We start from the raw sequence: 19,777 nt of genomic DNA on the forward strand, positions 1-19,777 counted from the left end.
AAAAGAAAAAAGAAAACATCAGCCACAGCAGGACCTCTCATCAGCCACGTGGCAATATTATTTGGTATTCCCGATTATATTTTATAGGAAATTTAAATAAAGAATAATAATTATACAGAAAAAAGAATATATCCCACGAGGTCAACGAAGTCAAAGCAAGTGATGGACGGTCAAGATTATTTGAGACTATACAGCAACTGCGCCACTTAATTTTCGGGATTTTTCGTTTCCAGCACTTCACAGAATCACATGTACACCACACACACTCGGGAGAGAGATCAAACGCAGTTGTCTCTGCTAAATTTTCATGGAAAATCCAACCTCTGATTTTGTGTTCAGTAATTTAAGAGAGTAGCGGAGCGGAGGCATAAGTACGGAAATGGAAGTTTCTCTGCCTTTGCAAAGGCCAATCAGTTGCAGAACATTTTTCGGCGGAGGAACTAAGCTGAAGATTTCCCCACTCATTGGGTTCTCGCCGAATGGAAACCCTAGTTTGTCCTCAATTGTAAATCTTCCCTGCTATGCCAATTTTTATCTGTGATTCCGCTTGTCATGTGTCATTGGGTGGTCTAAATTCTAATGATGAATGAGACTGTGTGTGGTCTACGCTTGATCCATACTTATTGTCTGAATTCTCAATCTTATTTCCTCCCGTGATAAATTTAGTCCGTATGTTTATTGTGTTGGGTTGCCATTAATGCCGTGTGGCGCTTCGGCTCGAATCCGTGATGTTTTCTTTGTGTGAGTTGTTTGCCTTTTGAGTTAGTGCTATAGGGAGTGTGTTTCAACAGTAATAGCATGTACTCTGCAAATATGTATGTCATTTCATTCGGTTTTCTTGACTGATGTTGGATGGTTTGCTAAAAATAGAATGGATTGAGGACTTTTTAAAGTATTTTAGAACGTTTACTATTGCAGTCCTATGGATGCCAAAGGGCTCACAAAGCAACCAGGATCATACATCCATTTACTGCTACTGCCGGTTGGTTATTTTGATTGATAGACATAAGTCTTTTTTGAATATCAGTTACTTTTTTTTTCTCATGCTTTTCATTTATCCATGTAATTCAGACTTTTCACGAAGAAAACAGAGAAAATCTTCCACTCCAAAGTCTAAAGATTCCACACCGAGGGGATTCATGCCAAGAACACAGCTACCTACAAGCACCCCGGGAAGGGACATGAAGCAAAATGAGGCAAAGGAAGGTCCTGGCACTTCACCGTCCAATGATCTCGAGGTTTCCGACACGAAAACAGTTGAAGTGGAAATCAGAACTGATGACAAATTGGTTGCCAACTTCGGTAAAGTATCAGAAGTTAAGGACGAAAGCAGAAACGAGAGCAACAGAATTGAAATTGAAGCAGCGTCAACCAATGGAGTATTGTCTGATCAAAAAATAAGTCATTACAATGCAAAAGGAACAATTCCGAAAGCGGTTGACAATGTTATGGAGCCAAAAACTGCAGAAAGATTTACCAAGAGTGAGGTCAGTATATATTCAGGTAGAGAATTATTAATAAAATAAAAAATTATAGCCCCTGGACGCCTCAATTATTAGCATTCCAGAAGTCATAAAATATCGAGATATATGATTGCAGGAAAAGGAGGCATCAACTGAGGATAATGACGTTCCTGAATTTGCAAGAGTTGTTGGAGGAAGCCAGAGATATACTAAATATGATGAAGCTTTACAGCCCAAGAGTATCGAGAAGGACACATCCACAGAAGCAAAATCAAGACATATGGCTGGAAAGAATGCGTCATATGAAACAGATCCAAGAATAAATGAGAACAAAACTATTTCAAATACTGTGCAGCAGGCTGAGAGTACGAAAATTATTGATGATACTACCATTAGTCAGTTTGTAAAGCCTGAGGCTGTTAAGGAAGTTGATGTTTCAATCGGTGATGATGGAAAGATAAGAGACCCTTTTCTAGCACTAAAGTTGGAGAGGGAAGAGAACTTACGTAAAGAGGAAATAAATAAGCTCGTCGAGAAAAATTTCAAGGAAGGAAATAAAGTGTTTTGTTACCCTGAGGTTGCAAGACCTGATAAAGACATAGAAATTTTTTTTAACAGAAATCTCTCCACTTTGAAAAATGAACCTGCTGTTATTATCATGGGAGCGTATAATGACTGGAAATGGAAGTCATTTAACATAAATTTGAGCAAGAGCCATCTCAATGGGGATTGGTGGTCTTGCCAAGTGCATGTTCCTGAAGAAGCATACAGGATTGATTTTGTGTTCCATAATGGAAATGATGCATATGACAACAATGATGAAGAAAATTTTCATATTACTGTTGATGGTGGGATGGATATGTTTGATTTTGAAAATTTCTTGCTTGAAGAGAAACGCTTGGAGCAGGAGGAATTTGCAAGGCAGAAAGCTGAAAGGGAAAAAGAGGAAGAAGAAAAAAGGCGTAAAGAAGCAGATATAGCAGCGAAAGAAGCTGATAGAGCTCAGGCAAGAGAGGAAGTTGCAAAGAGTATGAGTGCGCTGAAAGAGTTTATGAAAAGAGCTGTTACATCTGTCAATAATGTCTGGTACATAGAGCCTAGCGAATTTAAAGGTGGAGATAAGGTCAGGCTTTACTATAACAAGAGCTCGGGCCCACTTTCTGAAGCTACTGAAATATGGATTCATGGAGGGCATAATGGTTGGAAGGATGGACTGTCCATTTTTTCAAAGCTCATCAAATCTAAGAACAAGGATGGAGACTGGTGGTACACTGATGGTGAGTGCCAATGTGAAGTCTCTCTTACTTTCATCAAAATGAATCGTTGTTATTTGTTAGGATTGTGTATGGTGTATGCTAATATGTAGATGCCTCATAGATTACTCGGTTTATTTAGAATGTTGCACACTTGCACCTTATTCATGGTTGGGCTTGATGTACTGTACAAATGATTTCTCTACTTGAAGCCTTTCATTGAATTTACTTTTCTCCAGTTGCTTGCTTATCGTCAGAATTGACTATTTCGAGTGTTGTGAGTTCAGAATTATTTAAAAAACAAACAAGTCGTCACACATAATATCAAATGCCTATCACTTTATATTTGCGGTAACTGGCTGTTTTTTCCATTTCTGTATGGCATCAAGTTTTATGTCATTAGGCATGGCTTGATTCTCTTTTTTGTCTAATACTGGTTCCATTGATGATTGATGACACTTGAGTATGAGTACCTTTTTTTAACTGTTTCTTCTATGATAATTCTATTGTTTGGAATATTTTGAGTGATCCTTGGGGGTGCCAGTCATTTTCTCCTCTATCTTCGTGGACATTTTATCTCATCAGCTACTAGCCTTTTCATTAAATTGGGTCCACCTATGTATAAAGTGACCTTGAGTTAACTGTATCACTATTCACTAACGTTGTGGCCCTTTTACCTCGTGTACTCATATCATGTGAATTTTCCATCCATTGGAATTTCTCTGAACTTTTGGTGATTTATGAGCATGTTCATACACAGAAATCGTAAAAAGTTATTGCTACGTATCGGTGCTGAAGTTCGAGTACGCATTTCAACGGTTGAACAATTCTTCTCACGCGCTAATGATTTTGAGTCTTGACACATCTCCTCCCTTAAAAATCTTCCTAAAGTATATATTTAGTGCTCTTCATTTATCTCACTCCCCTCTGTTGAAATTAACCTGCATTGTTCATCAAAGTAGTATTTGTTTTTTGCAGTTGTTTTACCTGACCGAGCCATAGTTTTGGACTGGGTTTTTGCTGATGGTTCACCTCAGAAAGCAATTGTTTTTGACAATAATCGTCGCCATGATTTTCATGCCATTGTCCCCAAAGCCAGTTTCGAGGAACTCACATTGTTTGAGGAAGAACGATTATATAATAAACTTCAGGCAGAAAGGCTGTTGAGAGAAGAAGCTATACAAGCTAAGGTCTGTTTTCTGGAATTTATATTTGAAGATGAAACTGTTTATGGTTTTGACAGATATTTGTTGCTCTCCAATTGTAAAGTATTGGTATTAGGAACAGATACTAAGTGCTTCTTATTGTTTTTACAAGTACATATTCGCTTTATTCTTTGTGCTTCCTTCAACAGGCAAAAAAAACCGCTCTTATGAAAGTGGAAACGAAGGCAAGAACTTTGAAAACATTTTTGTTGTCTCAGAAGCATATTGTCTATACTGATCCCCTTGATGTCCTAGCTGGAAGCACAATCACAGTATTTTATAATCCCACCAACACAGTACTCAATGGGAAATCAGAAATCTGGTTGCGATATTCATTCAACCGCTGGACGCATCGAATGGGTCCATTTGCACCGCAAATAATGTCTCCTGATGAAAATGGTTCTCATCTCAAAGCAACTGGTGAGATCGAGTTGCATAAAAATATTAATATGCAATTCAGATGTTTATGCTCATATCTTTTCATCATAGTAACAAATAACTCGAGCCTTTTCTTGGTAATTTGATTCCTTCTATGAAAAATCTTTGCTTATCTATTTTCCATAGAAAATCTTGATATTACGCCAGCTTCCTCGCCGTGCAATGACATTTACTTGAATGCATATGGTAATATTACAATTTCTGCATGTGTTATTCAATATGGACAGGACAACACAATGTGCTTGATATCTGTAGTTGTTTCTGTTGGCTGATGTGTCATGTGCCACTTCAATTTTTTAGAACGATTTGTACCTTTTGGTTTTTTGTGTCACATCGCTTTTCTAGTTTTTGATGTTCTTTTATCTTACAAAGTCTCCTCTTCTCTCCTCCACATCTTGCTTCACATTTTGCAGTCAAGGTTCCTTTGGATGCATACTTAATGGACTTTGTGTTCTCTGAGAGTAAGGACGGTGGAGTCTTTGACAACAAGAACGGTATGGACTATCACATACCCGTGCTTGGTGGAGTTGTGAAGGAACCACCTATGCACATTGTGCACATTGCAGTTGAAATGGCTCCTATTGCTAAGGTTGATTTTTTTTTAATTAATTATCTGTTGTCTTTGATTAATTTTTCATTATCTACTCTGACATAAGCAACCTTGATATATTTAGTAATCCAATATGTAGAAGTTAGAAGAAGCATCATGGACACAGTCCCTTAGCTGTACCATCAGTGCGTGCTGATTCTCTTTTTCTTCTCCTTTTTTCTCCTCTATTCTTTATCTTTAGGAAGTGAATTGTTGGGGTGGAACTGCTGAGTTCAGGATTATTAAAAAATATATATTTTGCATTAAATTTTTAACAATATAAAGAAACGGGCATTAGTTCAGATTTTATTCATTTGGCATCCATGTGGTTGGAGATTGGTGTTAGTGAAAAATATGCATCATGATAATTTCGCCCTCAGTAATTTGAAATTATAGGAAGATTCATCTTTCTTCTATTTTCTAGTTTTTAAAAGCCAATATTTGTGTGACTTTTCATATCTTGCTTAGTTTTTCTCTACTAATGTGATGTATCAGTAAGCATTTATATATATGATTTTATTATGTTTTGAATTGTATTTATTAATCATATTCTTGCAGGTTGGGGGTCTTGGTGATGTCGTTACCAGTCTTTCTCGAGCTGTTCAGGACATGAATCATAATGTGGACATTATTATTCCTAAGTATGATTGCTTGAAATATGATCATGTGAGTTTTTCCATGTGTTGCTTGAGTTCTGTTAAACTAATTCATACCGGATTTGACTATGCTTCAAATTCCATCTATAGAAGAGCGCAGATGAATATTATTACATTCCAAAATTTATACATGGTCTTGCACAGTCCAAAAATGAATGGACTTGGCCTTTTGTGAAAACCCGTGAATGTTTTGTAACATGTGATGGGAAAAGTATTGGCACAAGTCTGTAGTCTCTAGTGTGAAACTGCTAAATTGTTGCAAAAAATTCTTGGTAATATTTATGGTGTTACACATTGTTATATAATAATCTTCAGGAGTTTAGGTTTCTATCTCCTTCCTATATCTCAAGTTAATAGGAAGGCTTTTTATGTCAGGGAGTTTTCAGTACAGCTATTAGAAACTATTTCTGAAGAACCAATTTGAAAATGTGAAATGGATGTAGCTTAGATAGTCATGGATGTTCAATCGTTTTTGCTTTAATTTCTCCTCTGTTTTGCCTTCTGTACATGTTTTCAAATAGGTGAAGGATATGCAGTTTCATAAAAGCTACTTTTGGAGTGGGACTGAAATTAAAGTTTGGTCTGGCAAGGTGGAAGGCCTATCTGTCTATTTTTTGGAACCTCAGAACGGGTAACTTTTAGTCCTCCCCTCATATTAATTGTGTAAATGTGGAATTTTTTTTTGTTTGAGGTTGTTGGTCATGTTTGCACTTGGAAAGACATTCCTCCGTTATGGTTGTTTATATCATTTTAGCGACTTGCTCCTATTTATTGTTGAGAATATTTCTAGCCATCATATTAGTTATTTGGTCATCAAATCGACTAATTGGTTATCCTAGAACGGAGTAAAAGTCAATTTAATCTATTTGGTTGACTGTTAATCAATTTGGTTTCGTCAACGGTTTAGAATGTAGCCAATCCCGTTAATTTTTAAAGTCTTTCTGGTTGATTAGCACATCAAGTTTTTAATATTTTTTCTTTCTGAATTGGGTGTTTAATACAACTGCCCTCGTTCCAAATTAATTATGTCTCTTAGATAAGCTACATGCTTTCAAAATCGAGTGGATCTAACCTTGGTCCTTATTAAAAAAAAACCTTTGGTCCTTTCACATTCTGATATTTGGACTATAAATTATTCCTGGTGGCTGAAAGAACTATGTCAGACTTTTTCATCACCATAATTGGTCACTATCTGAATTAAAATGAGAAATAAGTCCCTTTTGAATATCAATGCTTTTAAGTTTCATTTCGTGCAACTGAAACAATTGAGTCTTCATTGTTCAGGAATTTTTCCCTCCTGCTGAGAAAGACTGGAATGCTGTAGAATAGTAAATGGCCCAAATTTTTTTATTTTTTGCCATATGACTGAGGCAGTTTTCATCGTAGTTTTGGATTGAAGTATTCATTTGATGGACACCATTTTAGATGTTGATTCTATTTATAAATTTCAGATATAAAGCCTAGAGGTGATAGATAAATCAATTCATGAATGGAGGTGTATGATTTTTTCTTTATTTTTTCAAGCTCTAGTCAGGAGAATTAAGGATAAGTCCTCGCTTTTTTGTCCTTAAATATGTATCATCTTGTCCCCTAGTAAGGAATGTATTTTAGATTATAACTCAGGTTTTTATGTGCATAGTCCCGAGGGCAATGGGCCAATGATGCAAGTCTTCAAGATGCCATATGGAAACCTCATTTATAATATCTAATGCATGGATATACTTCGAGATTTTTTCTAAATAATGCTGAGTACACATTTCAGTACTAAATGTGTACCATTTGATATCTGAAAGCCTGCCTGTTTTTATCATTTGAAGCTCTTTATCATCAAAGGTTACTGGATCTAGCTAAATTATGTTTTATATATTTCTTTTAGATTATTTTGGGTTGGTTGTATATATGGTCGCAATAATGACGGGGAAAGATTTGGTTTCTTTTGCCACGCGGCTCTTGAATTTCTTCTGCAAGGTGGATTTCATCCGGTAAGCGCTAATTCACATCAAATATCAAGTTTAATGTATTTATTCATGTGTCATTTGTCCCTGACATGGTGCAAACCAATTTATTTGTACTCCCGATTGAGGATAAGCGAACTGGATTCCTATGTTAAAACAAATTGTTCATGATTCGAACTTATGAGGCTTATATTAATCTTTCTTTGCTGCCCATCTTGTTTGTTACTTTCATTGTCATGCATAGCCATAATCAGAAGTACATGTGAATAGAAAGCTTAATGCAAGCTTGAAAAATCTGTGGCGGGATGTATGATTTTGATATTAGACCTTGCCTTTCTTTTGAGGAAACATGTATCATTCAGTGTTTATCAATGTAGTGGTGTATTTTTTACTTTGGGATCGAGCTGTTTTCTTTGAGTTTGTGTTTTTTCTTTCATCTCTCATCTTTGATATCTTGTTCTAGAGCAATAAAACAAACAGCAGTCAAAAGATTAATGGCATTTCCGTTTCCTACCGACTTCGATCTCCTAATGTGTTGCTTGCTGCCTGTCGTATGCCAGGATATAATTCATTGTCATGATTGGTCTAGCGCTCCAGTTGCATGGCTATTCAAGGATCATTACAGGCATTATGGTCTCAGTAAAGCCCGTGTTGTCTTCACCATACACAACCTTGAATTTGGAGCACAGTTAATAGCTAAGGCCATGAAGTTCTCGGACAAGGCTACTACTGTAAGTTCCTCTGAGACCTTCAAATAAATTATTCAACGACTGGCGAACTTAGTTGCTATTTTTTGTGCTTTCGGCCTATGTCAGTATCTTGATGACTGAGAAATTTAAGAAGTAGAAGCATAAATTGGAATAGCTGTTTACATATTTTATTGTCTTGACATAACTGGTTACTTTGCCTTCAGGTATCTCCTACTTATGCTCGGGAAATTTCGGGAAATCCTTCCATAGCCCCAAACATTTTCAAGTTCCATGGTATTTTGAATGGAATTGACCCAGACATATGGGATCCATACAATGATAAGTTCATCCCGGTGAGCAAATTACATTTTAAACTATCTTTCATTTCGGGCTTCTGGAGGTTGAGATGGATGTGTTGACATTTCCTTCTTAATGGTGTATAATGATCTCTGCTGACGTCCGTATCCCTGTACTTGAGTTGGAAAGAGATGTGTATTGTCATGCATTACGTTTTTACCAGTGTATAATTATCTTTGCTGACGTTCCATGTCTCTGTGCTTGAGTTGGAAAGAGATGTATATTTCCATGCTTTTGTCTACCGTGTCGGCTCTCAAGTAAAACTGGTCGAGGGTGATGTTACTAGTGTAGAATTATCTCTGCTGACGTTCCATGTCTCTGTTCTTGAGTTGGAAAGAGATGTATATTGCCACTCCTTTATTTACCGTATCGGCTCAAGTAAAACTGGTCAAGGGTGATGTTACTATGCTTAATAGCGTGGTTACGAAACTTATAACCTAGAGGATGTCCAACATGTTTTTACATGAAATGATGATGGATGCGATAGTTCTCTCTGTTTCTCCTTCTATTTAAGTTAGGGTTCATGCATGATTGGCCTATTCTCGCATGCCATCCGGGATCCATTTCTTTTTATTTTTTGAACAATTTGCTAAAATACTTTTCAATTAACGTCAACAACCATGAAGGGTGATGATTTGAGACCTTTAATATTACGATTGTGATGCTTGTACTTCAAATTGTAACGCTACACTCGTTTGTTCTTTTTCTGGTGTGAAATTCATGCATACCAATTACAGGTGTCCTATTCTTCAGAAAACGTAGTTGAAGGCAAAAAAGCTGCCAAGGAAGCTTTGCAGCAAAGACTTGGGTTGAAAAGAGATGATTTGCCCTTGATAGGAATCATTAGTCGCTTGACTCACCAAAAGGGAATCCACCTCATTAAACATGCCATCTGGCGCACACTGGAACGTGGTGGACAGGTTTGTCTAGTGTTTCAGTTGAATCTACTCATGCAGTGCCTTTTTTGGGTTATTCATTGATGCACTTTAAAGAAAATAATATTATTGATATTTTGAGAAGAGAAACTATTTTTCTATTGAAGTATTAAAAACATTCCTACTATCACACATCTGAGAATAGAATAATTGAGAGAAATATATTCCGAGGATAAATATGGGGAGTGGTAGCACAAGACGGAAATGGCCAATGGGCCTATTGACATTGTGAAGAATGCCCATTATCAGAAAGAAGAATACAGGTTCAATTGACAGACTGATTTAAACAAGAGGATTTATTTGCGTTTGAATCATCATTCCAACAAATGTTGATAGGAAGATCAATTTATTTCTTTCAAAATTGTCCAATAAATGCGATGAATTACACAAAGTAGTTCAATTTTTACTTGTTTGAATTGAATTGCATGAGTTTGGACATTGAATGAACTACTATTCCTTTGCCGTGGTCAATTCATTTATGTTTTGCTCCTGGCCTCTCACAGATTCTTCCTCATTGTGTTGTTGACATATACACAAGTATGCATAGCTCGTTCAGTTTTAGATCAAATCATTTTTCTAATGCTTGAAGCTATTTTTTGTTGGATATTTGAGATTTTTTCAGGAAACAAATGAGATATCAACTTACAATTTGCTGTACTGACAGTGAGCTTTTTGATAGGTTGTCTTGCTGGGTTCAGCTCCTGATCATCGGATCCAGAATGATTTTGTTAACTTGGCAAACCAGTTGCATTCTTCATATAATGATCGTGCACGCCTATGCCTATCATATGACGAGCCTCTTTCTCATTTGGTATCTTCTCATGGAAACTAGATACTTTCTTTGTATGTTATCATATTTTATGTGCAATGCATGTTGCCCATATTTATGCTGGTGCAGATTTATTTTCACGTACTTTTATTTGTATGTTGCCCAGATTTATGCTGGTGCAGATTTCATTTTGGTCCCTTCAATATTCGAACCATGTGGACTTACTCAACTCACTGCCATGAGATACGGGTCAATTCCTATTGTTCGTAAAACTGGTGGTAAGTTGTTCTGGTTTGATGGTTTTGTTAAAGCTTTTAACTGTCTGGCAGTCCAAGTTGGTGCGGGTGAGAACTTTCTGAGCAACTAACCAACTATCTAAGTAGAATATGCATGATGTTCCTTGGTGGCATTTTTCTTTGTTTCTTATCTTCACATTGAACTTATTTAAGCTGGTCTTTTCCAAATTTACCCTGCAGGACTCTATGATACTGTTTTTGATGTTGACCATGATAAAGAAAGAGCACAAGGTCATGGTCTCGAACCAAATGGATTTAGTTTTGATGGTGCAGATGCTGGTGGTGTTGATTATGCTCTTAATAGGTAATTAGGCACAGTTACATGTTTTCTTAGTTTTTTATGGTACACCATGGATAGTTGCATTTCTAGCCTGGTATGACATGTAAATAGCTTGCTCAGTCATTTTAGCTTCATCTCAAGGGAAAGGATCGGTTTCCAGAGATTTCACCATTGATTCTCAAATCACTGCCAAGTGGTTGAATTTGGTCCCTTCAGTCAACTAAACGTGGGAAACTGAAAAAACACAGTTTACCTAAATGGTATCATTTGAAACTAATTTAAACTTGCATTGGAACAAATGAAACGTGTAGAAGAGAAGGAAGAAGATATATTTCTACAGAATGATGCATCAAAGTATTATATGACTCATTCCGGACCCAAAAAAAAATGATGTATAAAGAAGATAACTGGGAAAATGCATTTGATTGAGAGATGATCCTCTGTAAGGTTCTCTGTGTTTCATATTGTTAAAGTTTTATCTTTGCTTTAATGGGAAGACTTACTATGTTTACTGTTGTTAGAGCAATATCTGCTTGGTATGATGGTAGAGAGTGGCTAAATTCTTTATGCAAGCGAGTCATGGAGCAAGATTGGTCTTGGAATCGTCCTGCTCTCGATTATCTGGAGCTCTACCATGCTGCTCGGAAATGAGAATGATATTAAGGTGGGTTTTGTACAGCTTTAGTTAAAATTGCCGTTTCTGCTAAAATATTACGTTTTCAAATAAATATTTAATAAATCTGCGAATTCCTATCGATACCGTAAATACTTTCTTATTATCCAGCCAATTTTATTGACATTGTAAAATGATTTATTCATTTATTTTTAGAGAAATTCATAAATTTACATTAGAATATGGTTTTGTCGATATGATGGTTTTGTGACTAGAGAGTTTGTGAGTGATTGTCTCTGGTGACAAGATGGGATTAATTGAAATTTAGAGCAAGCAAGAGTTGAAAATCAAAAAGAAAAGTGAGTTGAAGTTGACTGAAATGGGCCAATGGTTTAGCATGGTGCATTTTTGTGCTGCTAATTGATCTCATCAAAAGTGAGGATAGAGTTATGATTTGATATATGGATGATTTATGTCCAATTAAATTTCTTAATCAGACATCACTTTGGGGAAATGCTCGATTAGTTTCAAATGGCCAACTTGATTACGGAATCCCTTTTATTTTATTATATATATATAATAGTAGTAATACATGATGGATATGATTGCATGTTGGACCCAAAAGGGGGCCAGTACGTGGGTCTACGTCATCTCATCACTACATACCTTTTTGGGCCCAGTAAGACTCGACATTTTCAGGTTCAAGTGCATCCGCTTATTAATATATAACTTTTAATAATAAAGAATTTAGTAACATTTCCTGTTTTGATTTGACGATTGTGTCTTATTAACTAAATTATTAAATAGATTACAAATGAGGCCCCATCTGGTGTAGGGAGCGACCCAACAATGGAATGAGAAAATTTTAGTATCGTATGCACAATTTGTTCAAAAAACTAGAATAAAATAACTCTTCCTTCAGTCTCTTGTTCCCATGCAAAATTCTTGGTAGTATGAATTTTAGGGATTGATTTGATTTGAGTAATGATATTTAAGTATATTTTCAAATAATATTTATGTCGAGTGTATTTGAAATGCGTTATGATTACACATGAAATGAATTTGAAATTATTTCAATTTTTCCCAAATCGAGAAATTTGAAATTTATCGATGGCCTTTAGTCATTTTTTTTTTTTGGCCATAATTTGTTATTCGGTGAAGTTATTAAATTCTTTGCTTTCGCTATCTGTGCCCCATTACAGGATAATGTATTATACATTTCGCTTTAATATTTTATTGTAACCCAGAATAAGCAGTGCCCTACAATAATATGCGCTTGATTCAGATATTGAAATAGGCAATATTGGCTGGCATGATAAACCATGCACTATTAGTGATGGTCCTCGTTTAACTACAAAAGCTCCGCAAATATGGACAATTACTATAAGGTATCATATGTCACCCACCAAATGGCATTAACAAAATATTATTTCCACAACTTGTTACGACAATCATCTCAATCGGTATCAACATGTAGTCACTAGTTTGAGCCATCATATTATTTTTGTTAGGAGTTCAAAAATCAAAACAAAACAAATAATACTAATACTAAACATTTAAAATTGTCAAATTTGGTGTTATGATTTACCAAAACCGAAAGGTGGTGGAGTCCCTGTCTACATAAAGCAACATTGAATTGTGATTAGAGTTGAGGGGACCTCTCATCCTTACAATACTTGGTTTGGGCTGACACATAATTGTCACCACGACCCTATAACATACCCCACGCAGTTCAGATAGTTTCCATAACGCCAAAAACTGAAGGGTCAGCCACAGTACTCAGTATTGTTGGTGAAATTTACTGTCTTTTTTATTTGGTTGTAACTTGTAAATGTTATGTACAGGGTCATCTCAGCAATAATTCCCAAAACCCAGGACACAGGGGAGCATTCAAGAAACGATGCATAAGAAGTTGAGTCACAGTTTGATCCCATCAATAAAACACACAAACCCAAATCTCCACGTGCTTGGGTTTTAATCATTTTCTATATTTGAGTTACTTTTGCGTTAAAACATAAGATTGTACCTTTTAAATCCGCTCCTTATATGTTTATACTATTTCATGTTAATTATTCATCTAATAATGATGTCATTTAAAATTCAATTTATTTTGTATTATAATGTGTAAATAAATAAGATGCGTCATTGTAAACAATAAAACCTAGTCGATATCAATCCAAACGCGAATTTAGTTGTTTTGATCTGAATATCTCACCTTAAATGTAACATGTTCTCAAGAAGTACTCATTGACCAACTCTATGACTGTGAACGTGGGTTTTATGGCTATTTTATAGCTCTTTTGTGTTTTGAGCAATGATCAATTTTGGTAGCATTTATTATGTCTCAATATCGTGAATCTTTTGTACATTAAAGTCACTACACATCGAATGTAATTTACATTTGGGATTTGATCTTTCAACTCTTACTTAACCACACGAAAAAAAAATGAACACAACACAGGTTTTACGTGAATGGAGGGAAGAATCTATCTATGTTTGGAGTTCTATATTTCTCCCCACAAGTTAGTACACGAACATCTTCTACAAAAAAAAAAAAAAAAAAAAAAAAAGGAGTACTTATCTCGATGTAGTAGAATTACTCATGAATTGAACCATCCACAGTATATAATGACTGAACTTTGACATAGCCTCACTTCACAGGCGTTCTCGATAAAGTTGAGCCTCTATCTACTTACTACCTAAGTACCTATACTGTAATATATGTATCTGCTTTTAATACAAGTCGTAGTACCCTAATGGGGGGCTTAGTTGTAAATTGTCATCATAGCTTGGATAAGGTTTACAGAAATCAGTGAGGTTAGCTGGGATCAATCGTTTTCTTCCCATTTCCCAATCAAAATCCAGCCTTTTTTTGAAACTTCTGAGGAACTTTTTTTATGTAGTTAATTGTACAATTAAACAAACAACAACCCATACACCCACAAAATATATTAATGTATCTATGTGTGTATAAATATAAATTTAAAAACCACTTTAGGAAAATCTTTATAACTATGACACCTTCTATTTATTTACCAGAAGGGGAAAAATGGGATCTTGACATGTTTGTTTTTATGGGTTCATTCAGAAAGTCCCAAGGAGTACAGTGACCCCAACTTCTCTCTCTCCTTTATCTTCAATCACATACTTTCTGTGGGCGTTTTGGACTTTATTCCCGTACAAGAAGAAACCCACCTTTCAGATTCAACCCATATATGCAGATGAGAGTGAATAAATCCACATAGCGATCATTTTGAAACGCAGATTCTCATTTTAAAGGGCCATTTCTTTTCAAGTTGTTTTGGCCATTTTCATTGCAGTTGCTGCTTTGAGGGCCAAGGAGAGTTAAAGCCCGTCACGTATATCCCTCAGGATTTTGTCTTTTTTCCCGTCAGGTGCTGCTACATGCTTGTTTTTTAAGTTCTTGATATCTGTATTTTTCTTTGGAAGTTTGCAGTATTTATTGGGAATTTTACATGATATTTTCCCCATTTTTCTTTCGGCTTTTTGGAGGCTAACCAATCACAGTGCAAATTGAGATAAAAACTGCGCAAATACGTGCTTTTTTTTTTTTCTTTTTGAGTTATTAACCAAAAGTATGATTGATTGTTCCTCATCATATCCTCTGTACACTTGCACCCCACTCCCTTGTTAGTTGTTTCTCTCATATAAAGTTAAAGACTCAAATAAACGGTCTGCTTTTCTTTTCTTTCTTTTCTTTTTCTTTTTTTGTTTTTTTGGTCTGCATATAATTACTGGATTTGTTGATTCGAGTTGCATTTCAAGATTTTGGCTCCCACTGTTTCTAACTGGTCTTCGCAGCTTGTAGCAGCGGCATGGCAGATATGTACGGTGGTAGGAAACCATTATTTGAAGATGAAGATCTTCAAGAAGAGGAGGTGTGGTCTCTGGTGAAAGCAAGAGAAGATTCCAACTCAAAAACCCGAAAGAACCACTTTCCCGGTTCTTCATCATCAAATGCATGGCGCAACGCCGCTGCTCCGCGGGACATCAGAAGGGTCTCCGCCGGCGGCGGCGGATCCTCCACAGCATGGACGGAGCCTCAGCAGTCGTCAGCTCCTGTGGACATTCCGGACTGGTCCAAGATTATGAAGAGAAAGTCCAACAAGAACCTGTGGGATGATGCATCTGCTGCACATGGCAATGATGATGATTACATGGGATGGAAGAATTGCCATGGTTTAGTTGGTGATGCAGAGAGTTATTATGATGATGATGATGATGATGATGGGAACGAAATGGTCCCACCCCATGAATATTTGGCAAGAAGGCTCGCTGGTACTCAGATTGCTTCATTCTCCATGTGCGAAGGTGTTGGAGGAACTCTCAAAGGAAGAGATCTCAGCAAATTAAGGAATGCCATTTTAACCAAGACTGGATTTCTGGAATAATATTTTCCCAGAAAAAAAAACAAATTTATTCATAAATTTTGAAAAAAATATAAATTTTGCAAAAGATAATCTCTGTTTGACAGTATTATTGTTCTGTTCATTAATCCTTGCATGATCAATCTTTGTCAACAGTAGCAAGTGAAAATGTGAAATGTTCCTACCCTATGCTTATTTTTGTGTTTCACATTCTAGGGGTGATTTTTGTGTTATATTAATTTTTAGTGGTTTTTTTTCCTAGTTAATTTATGATAATCATTTATGCACTCAATTTGTTACAGAGCATAATTTTTGGTTGTCAGACTGGGCCTCCTCTTTTTGGGGCTTTTGCTTTGTTTCCTTTGGTGGTGGTAATGTAAAGTTATATATCATATATTATAATATATATATATAACAGGCACTGAGATTTTGTATGAAAGATTTTTGTTTTGGGCTTCTGTCTGTGTTTCGAACTACATTTACCGTTTATGTCATCATTCTTCCGGTACCATACTGTATCTGATAAATTTTACAATGTCTTTGGCTTTTTGTTTTTGTTTTTGTTTTGTGTTTTTGTTTCACATTACAGTCAATAATATTTGGCCCTCATACAGTCTTTTTTTTTTTTTTTCTAAACAAAAATAGTAGTGTTCCACGGTTTAACTATTACATGGAATTGCACGCTGGAAGTGCTTAATATGATGAAATTCAATAAATTTCAAACGATAAAATATTCAGCCTCAGTAGGATTATTCTCGTTATGCTTTGAGCCACTCTCCGATGATCACGTATAGGTGTACCGACTCTGTACATGAAAAAACATCCATTAATTTTTACTTGCATTATTCTTCTTTGCAGTTTTCTAGCTTGATATGGTAATCAATCTTATGATTATTTGCCTATTCAAATGCAGATCTTGCTTAATATTAATTCTGTGGAGAAATAGGATAGATGCTACGATTGCATCCATCTTAAGTTACCAATGTTACGCTATGGGATTAATGGTTGAACAGTGCTTAGAAACAGAATAAAGGGTATCTTTCTGGGAAAGGTGGTTTGCTCTTTTGAATTGGCTTTTAATGACAATATCAAAAAGATGTATTCTTTCACCTACCTCCAACGCTTTGTTCAAAAGCTGAAAGCCTTTAGGTAGAGATGAGTAAATGCATTGACAAAGTAATTTCCTTTATAACTTCCTTTTGGTTTTGCACTTTTTCTTAGTATGTTTAAATCTCTTCCCATGAATGAAACAAGCATAGTTAAAGAAATAGATATCTAGGGAAGTATAGCGACTTTCATTTTACAACTTTGCGAACTGGAAGCTACCGTAAATGCTCGATCAAATGGGATTTGATTATAGGCAGAGGAATGTACCTTCTCCAACACCTGTGACATTCAGGAAACAAAATGTGATCATATATGATACAGAGAGCTAGTTATAGTTGAAGAAAAACAAACCAGTAACTTAATAGTCCCAGGATTTGAATTGCATGCAGAGAAAAGAGAGTGGCGTGAAGCTCTACAGGCATCTTGATTTCGTAAACGTGATATTGGCACGGCTCAATCAAATAACCGAGTTCTACATTGATAGAACAATGGTTTTCTAATTGAACTGCACCAATATCTCGTATTAGCATGCCATCGTGCTCCCGTCACTCTACCATTCTCTTCCTTGTGTGGCTTATACATACCCCGGCCCACTCCAAATGGTATTTGATGATCAGATGAACCATGGATTCCACAAAGAACTAAACTTTTATAGAGTCACTCCATTAAATTAAAGGAATCAGTACTATATATAGGAGGAGAGATGGAAAATAGAAGAAATTAAGTTGAAATGAGTGCATTGGGTTGGGGGTGAGATTTACAGAACAGAAGTAGGCAGGCATTGAATTTTCCAACAACCCAAGAACAAAAAGAAGGGTATATTTACTCAAAAGTTAGGTAACAATGAGAAAGCTCACTGGAGCTAAATCTGTATAGCCTTGGTGAATATGCATTTATGAGGTCTGGAAAAGTCTTGCTAGAACCCTCCTGCATTTAGATTTCAAATTGCAGCAGTTAATGCATGGTATTTTCCCTCTTGTTTTCTTGGATTTGAAAGGTCTCATCTTTTATTTAAACACCGAATTGTTTCTGTGAAAGATTAAGACAATGATGTATCTACAAGTGGACCATTTTTAATTTAAGTGTGTTTGTGGACCATTTCATGAATTCATTATATGTGAAATATTGTCACCTTCCACCTCTTCTGCACATTTCATATATAATATACCTAAGCTTAAGGAGTGTTATAACATTTCACATACTTAGCGTGACATTGAAATGCATCATTAATATGTATATCGAAAATTTGATGTATTGAAATATATCATTTAAGAAGTTTTGTATTATATATAGTGATAATATATATATATATCATTGTTTAGTATTTAATTATTTGAAGAAATATCACACTACTAGTTATTACATTCAAACTGTGGACCCTTCATTGAAATATTGTTTCGAATTAAAAAAAGAAGAAGATATTTGCATGGACTTACAATAGTGATAGTTGTTCAATTCGAAGAGAGCTGTGCTCCACTAATTAAATTAATGATGATGCTAATTAACAGTTGGCTAACACATATTTAAACTGCTACTGATATGCAATTAATGGTTCGAAGATAATTGTTCCCCACGTAATTCCTTAAGGCTTAAACAGAAAATGGTTTAGAAATTTAGCAATGTGATGTGTCTAAAATAATGTCAATTAGTGAAACTGGCCACGTCGAAGGGATGCAGGAAGTCAGGTTCATGAGTGCATGTCATTTGTGACAACCCTCCTATAAATACTGAATCGTCATCTGTATCACGGCTAAACGTCAAATACATTGAAATTTGTCTGACGAAAACTCTCTTACGTTCAAACCGACGCAATCCAAAAAACCTAAGCAAACGAAGGAAACTAAAATTAAAAATTGAGAACTTTTTTGAGAGCGAAATGAGAGCTCACTAGATAAGTAGATAAATGTCTTATGAAGGTTTTGCGGGTTTTTTAAAAAATCATTTAAAAGTGTGTTTTGATTTTCTTAAAATAATAATAATAAAAACCGTGGGTTAAGAAAAAACTTAAAATATATTTTTAAAAATATTTGAACAACCTTTAAAATATTATATAAAAATTCGACCAAAAACACATTTATAAAAGTTAAGGAATCCCTAAATTAACTTTGAACAACCTTTGTTTATAATATTCTTGCAATATTATGTGACGTTAAAGGGTAGGTGGAAGGTTCTATAATCAGACAACCACCCCTTAACTAAAAAATAAATTATATGTTTTGAATTTTAAAGAATTTTGTTTTTTATCTTTAAATTTTAATACACAAATACTTATTACAAAAATGTAGACATTTTATTATTATCTATATCTATCTATTATATTAAGCAAATTGGTATGTTGGTGTAGCCTCTTTACTTTGTTTTTGTTTTTTGCTTTAAAGTTATATGTAAAAATTGACCATATAAACACGCAATGCGTGCAATTTGATATTAGTTATTATTATTTATGTTTATGTCATGATTAAAATATGTATGTAGATGCGTTGTAATTTTTCCTAAAACAACAAAATTCTGAAATTAAAGCAAGTGAAATATATAAAATCAAAAGATTCAAACTAAAATTGTAAAAAATAAAACAACTAAAAAAAATTCAATGACAAAAAAATAAATAAATACAAGACCAAAAATCAAATTAAATATGTTAAATATAGTTTCTTTCTCTAATATAAAATTTTCTCAATAAAAAGAAAAAAAAAAAAAAAAAAAAAAAAGAAAGAAAGAAGACAAGGGGTATATTTATAGCAGTAGGGCCTTGAGGTTTACAATGGCCACGATGCGGCCAGATGA

General features: G+C 35.1%; 2 protein-coding genes across 3 annotated transcripts; both read left to right on the plus strand.

Annotated features, from left to right (window-relative positions):
- The first annotated feature begins 224 nt into the window (after positions 1-224).
- Positions 225-13,567, plus strand: LOC140866770 (starch synthase 3, chloroplastic/amyloplastic). Of its 2 annotated transcripts, XM_073271815.1 has the most exons (18): positions 225-505; positions 919-982; positions 1,072-1,487; positions 1,600-2,740; positions 3,695-3,906; positions 4,071-4,341; positions 4,773-4,948; positions 5,507-5,614; positions 6,126-6,235; positions 7,481-7,586; positions 8,120-8,290; positions 8,473-8,601; positions 9,343-9,525; positions 10,220-10,351; positions 10,476-10,587; positions 10,786-10,909; positions 11,407-11,549; positions 13,343-13,567. In XM_073271815.1, the coding sequence occupies exons 1-17, from the start codon at positions 380-382 to the stop codon at positions 11,534-11,536; spliced, it is 3,711 nt and encodes a 1,236-aa protein (XP_073127916.1). In that variant the 5' UTR covers positions 225-379; the 3' UTR covers positions 11,537-11,549; positions 13,343-13,567. The 2 variants fall into 2 exon arrangements, with proteins under 2 accessions (XP_073127916.1, XP_073127917.1); XM_073271816.1 differs by lacking the exon at positions 13,343-13,567 and having other exon boundaries at positions 11,407-11,739.
- A 1,171-nt stretch (positions 13,568-14,738) lies between these two features.
- Positions 14,739-16,225, plus strand: LOC140866774 (protein S40-6-like). Its single transcript, XM_073271820.1, has 2 exons — positions 14,739-14,893; positions 15,331-16,225. Exon 2 carries the CDS (start codon positions 15,335-15,337, stop codon positions 15,908-15,910), a length of 576 nt encoding a protein of 191 aa, XP_073127921.1. The 5' UTR covers positions 14,739-14,893; positions 15,331-15,334; the 3' UTR covers positions 15,911-16,225.
- Positions 16,226-19,777: the final 3,552 nt, after the last annotated feature.

Source organism: Henckelia pumila, chromosome 4 (genome assembly GCF_033568475.1).
Source record: "Henckelia pumila isolate YLH828 chromosome 4, ASM3356847v2, whole genome shotgun sequence".
Taxonomy (NCBI): Eukaryota; Viridiplantae; Streptophyta; class Magnoliopsida; order Lamiales; family Gesneriaceae; genus Henckelia; species Henckelia pumila.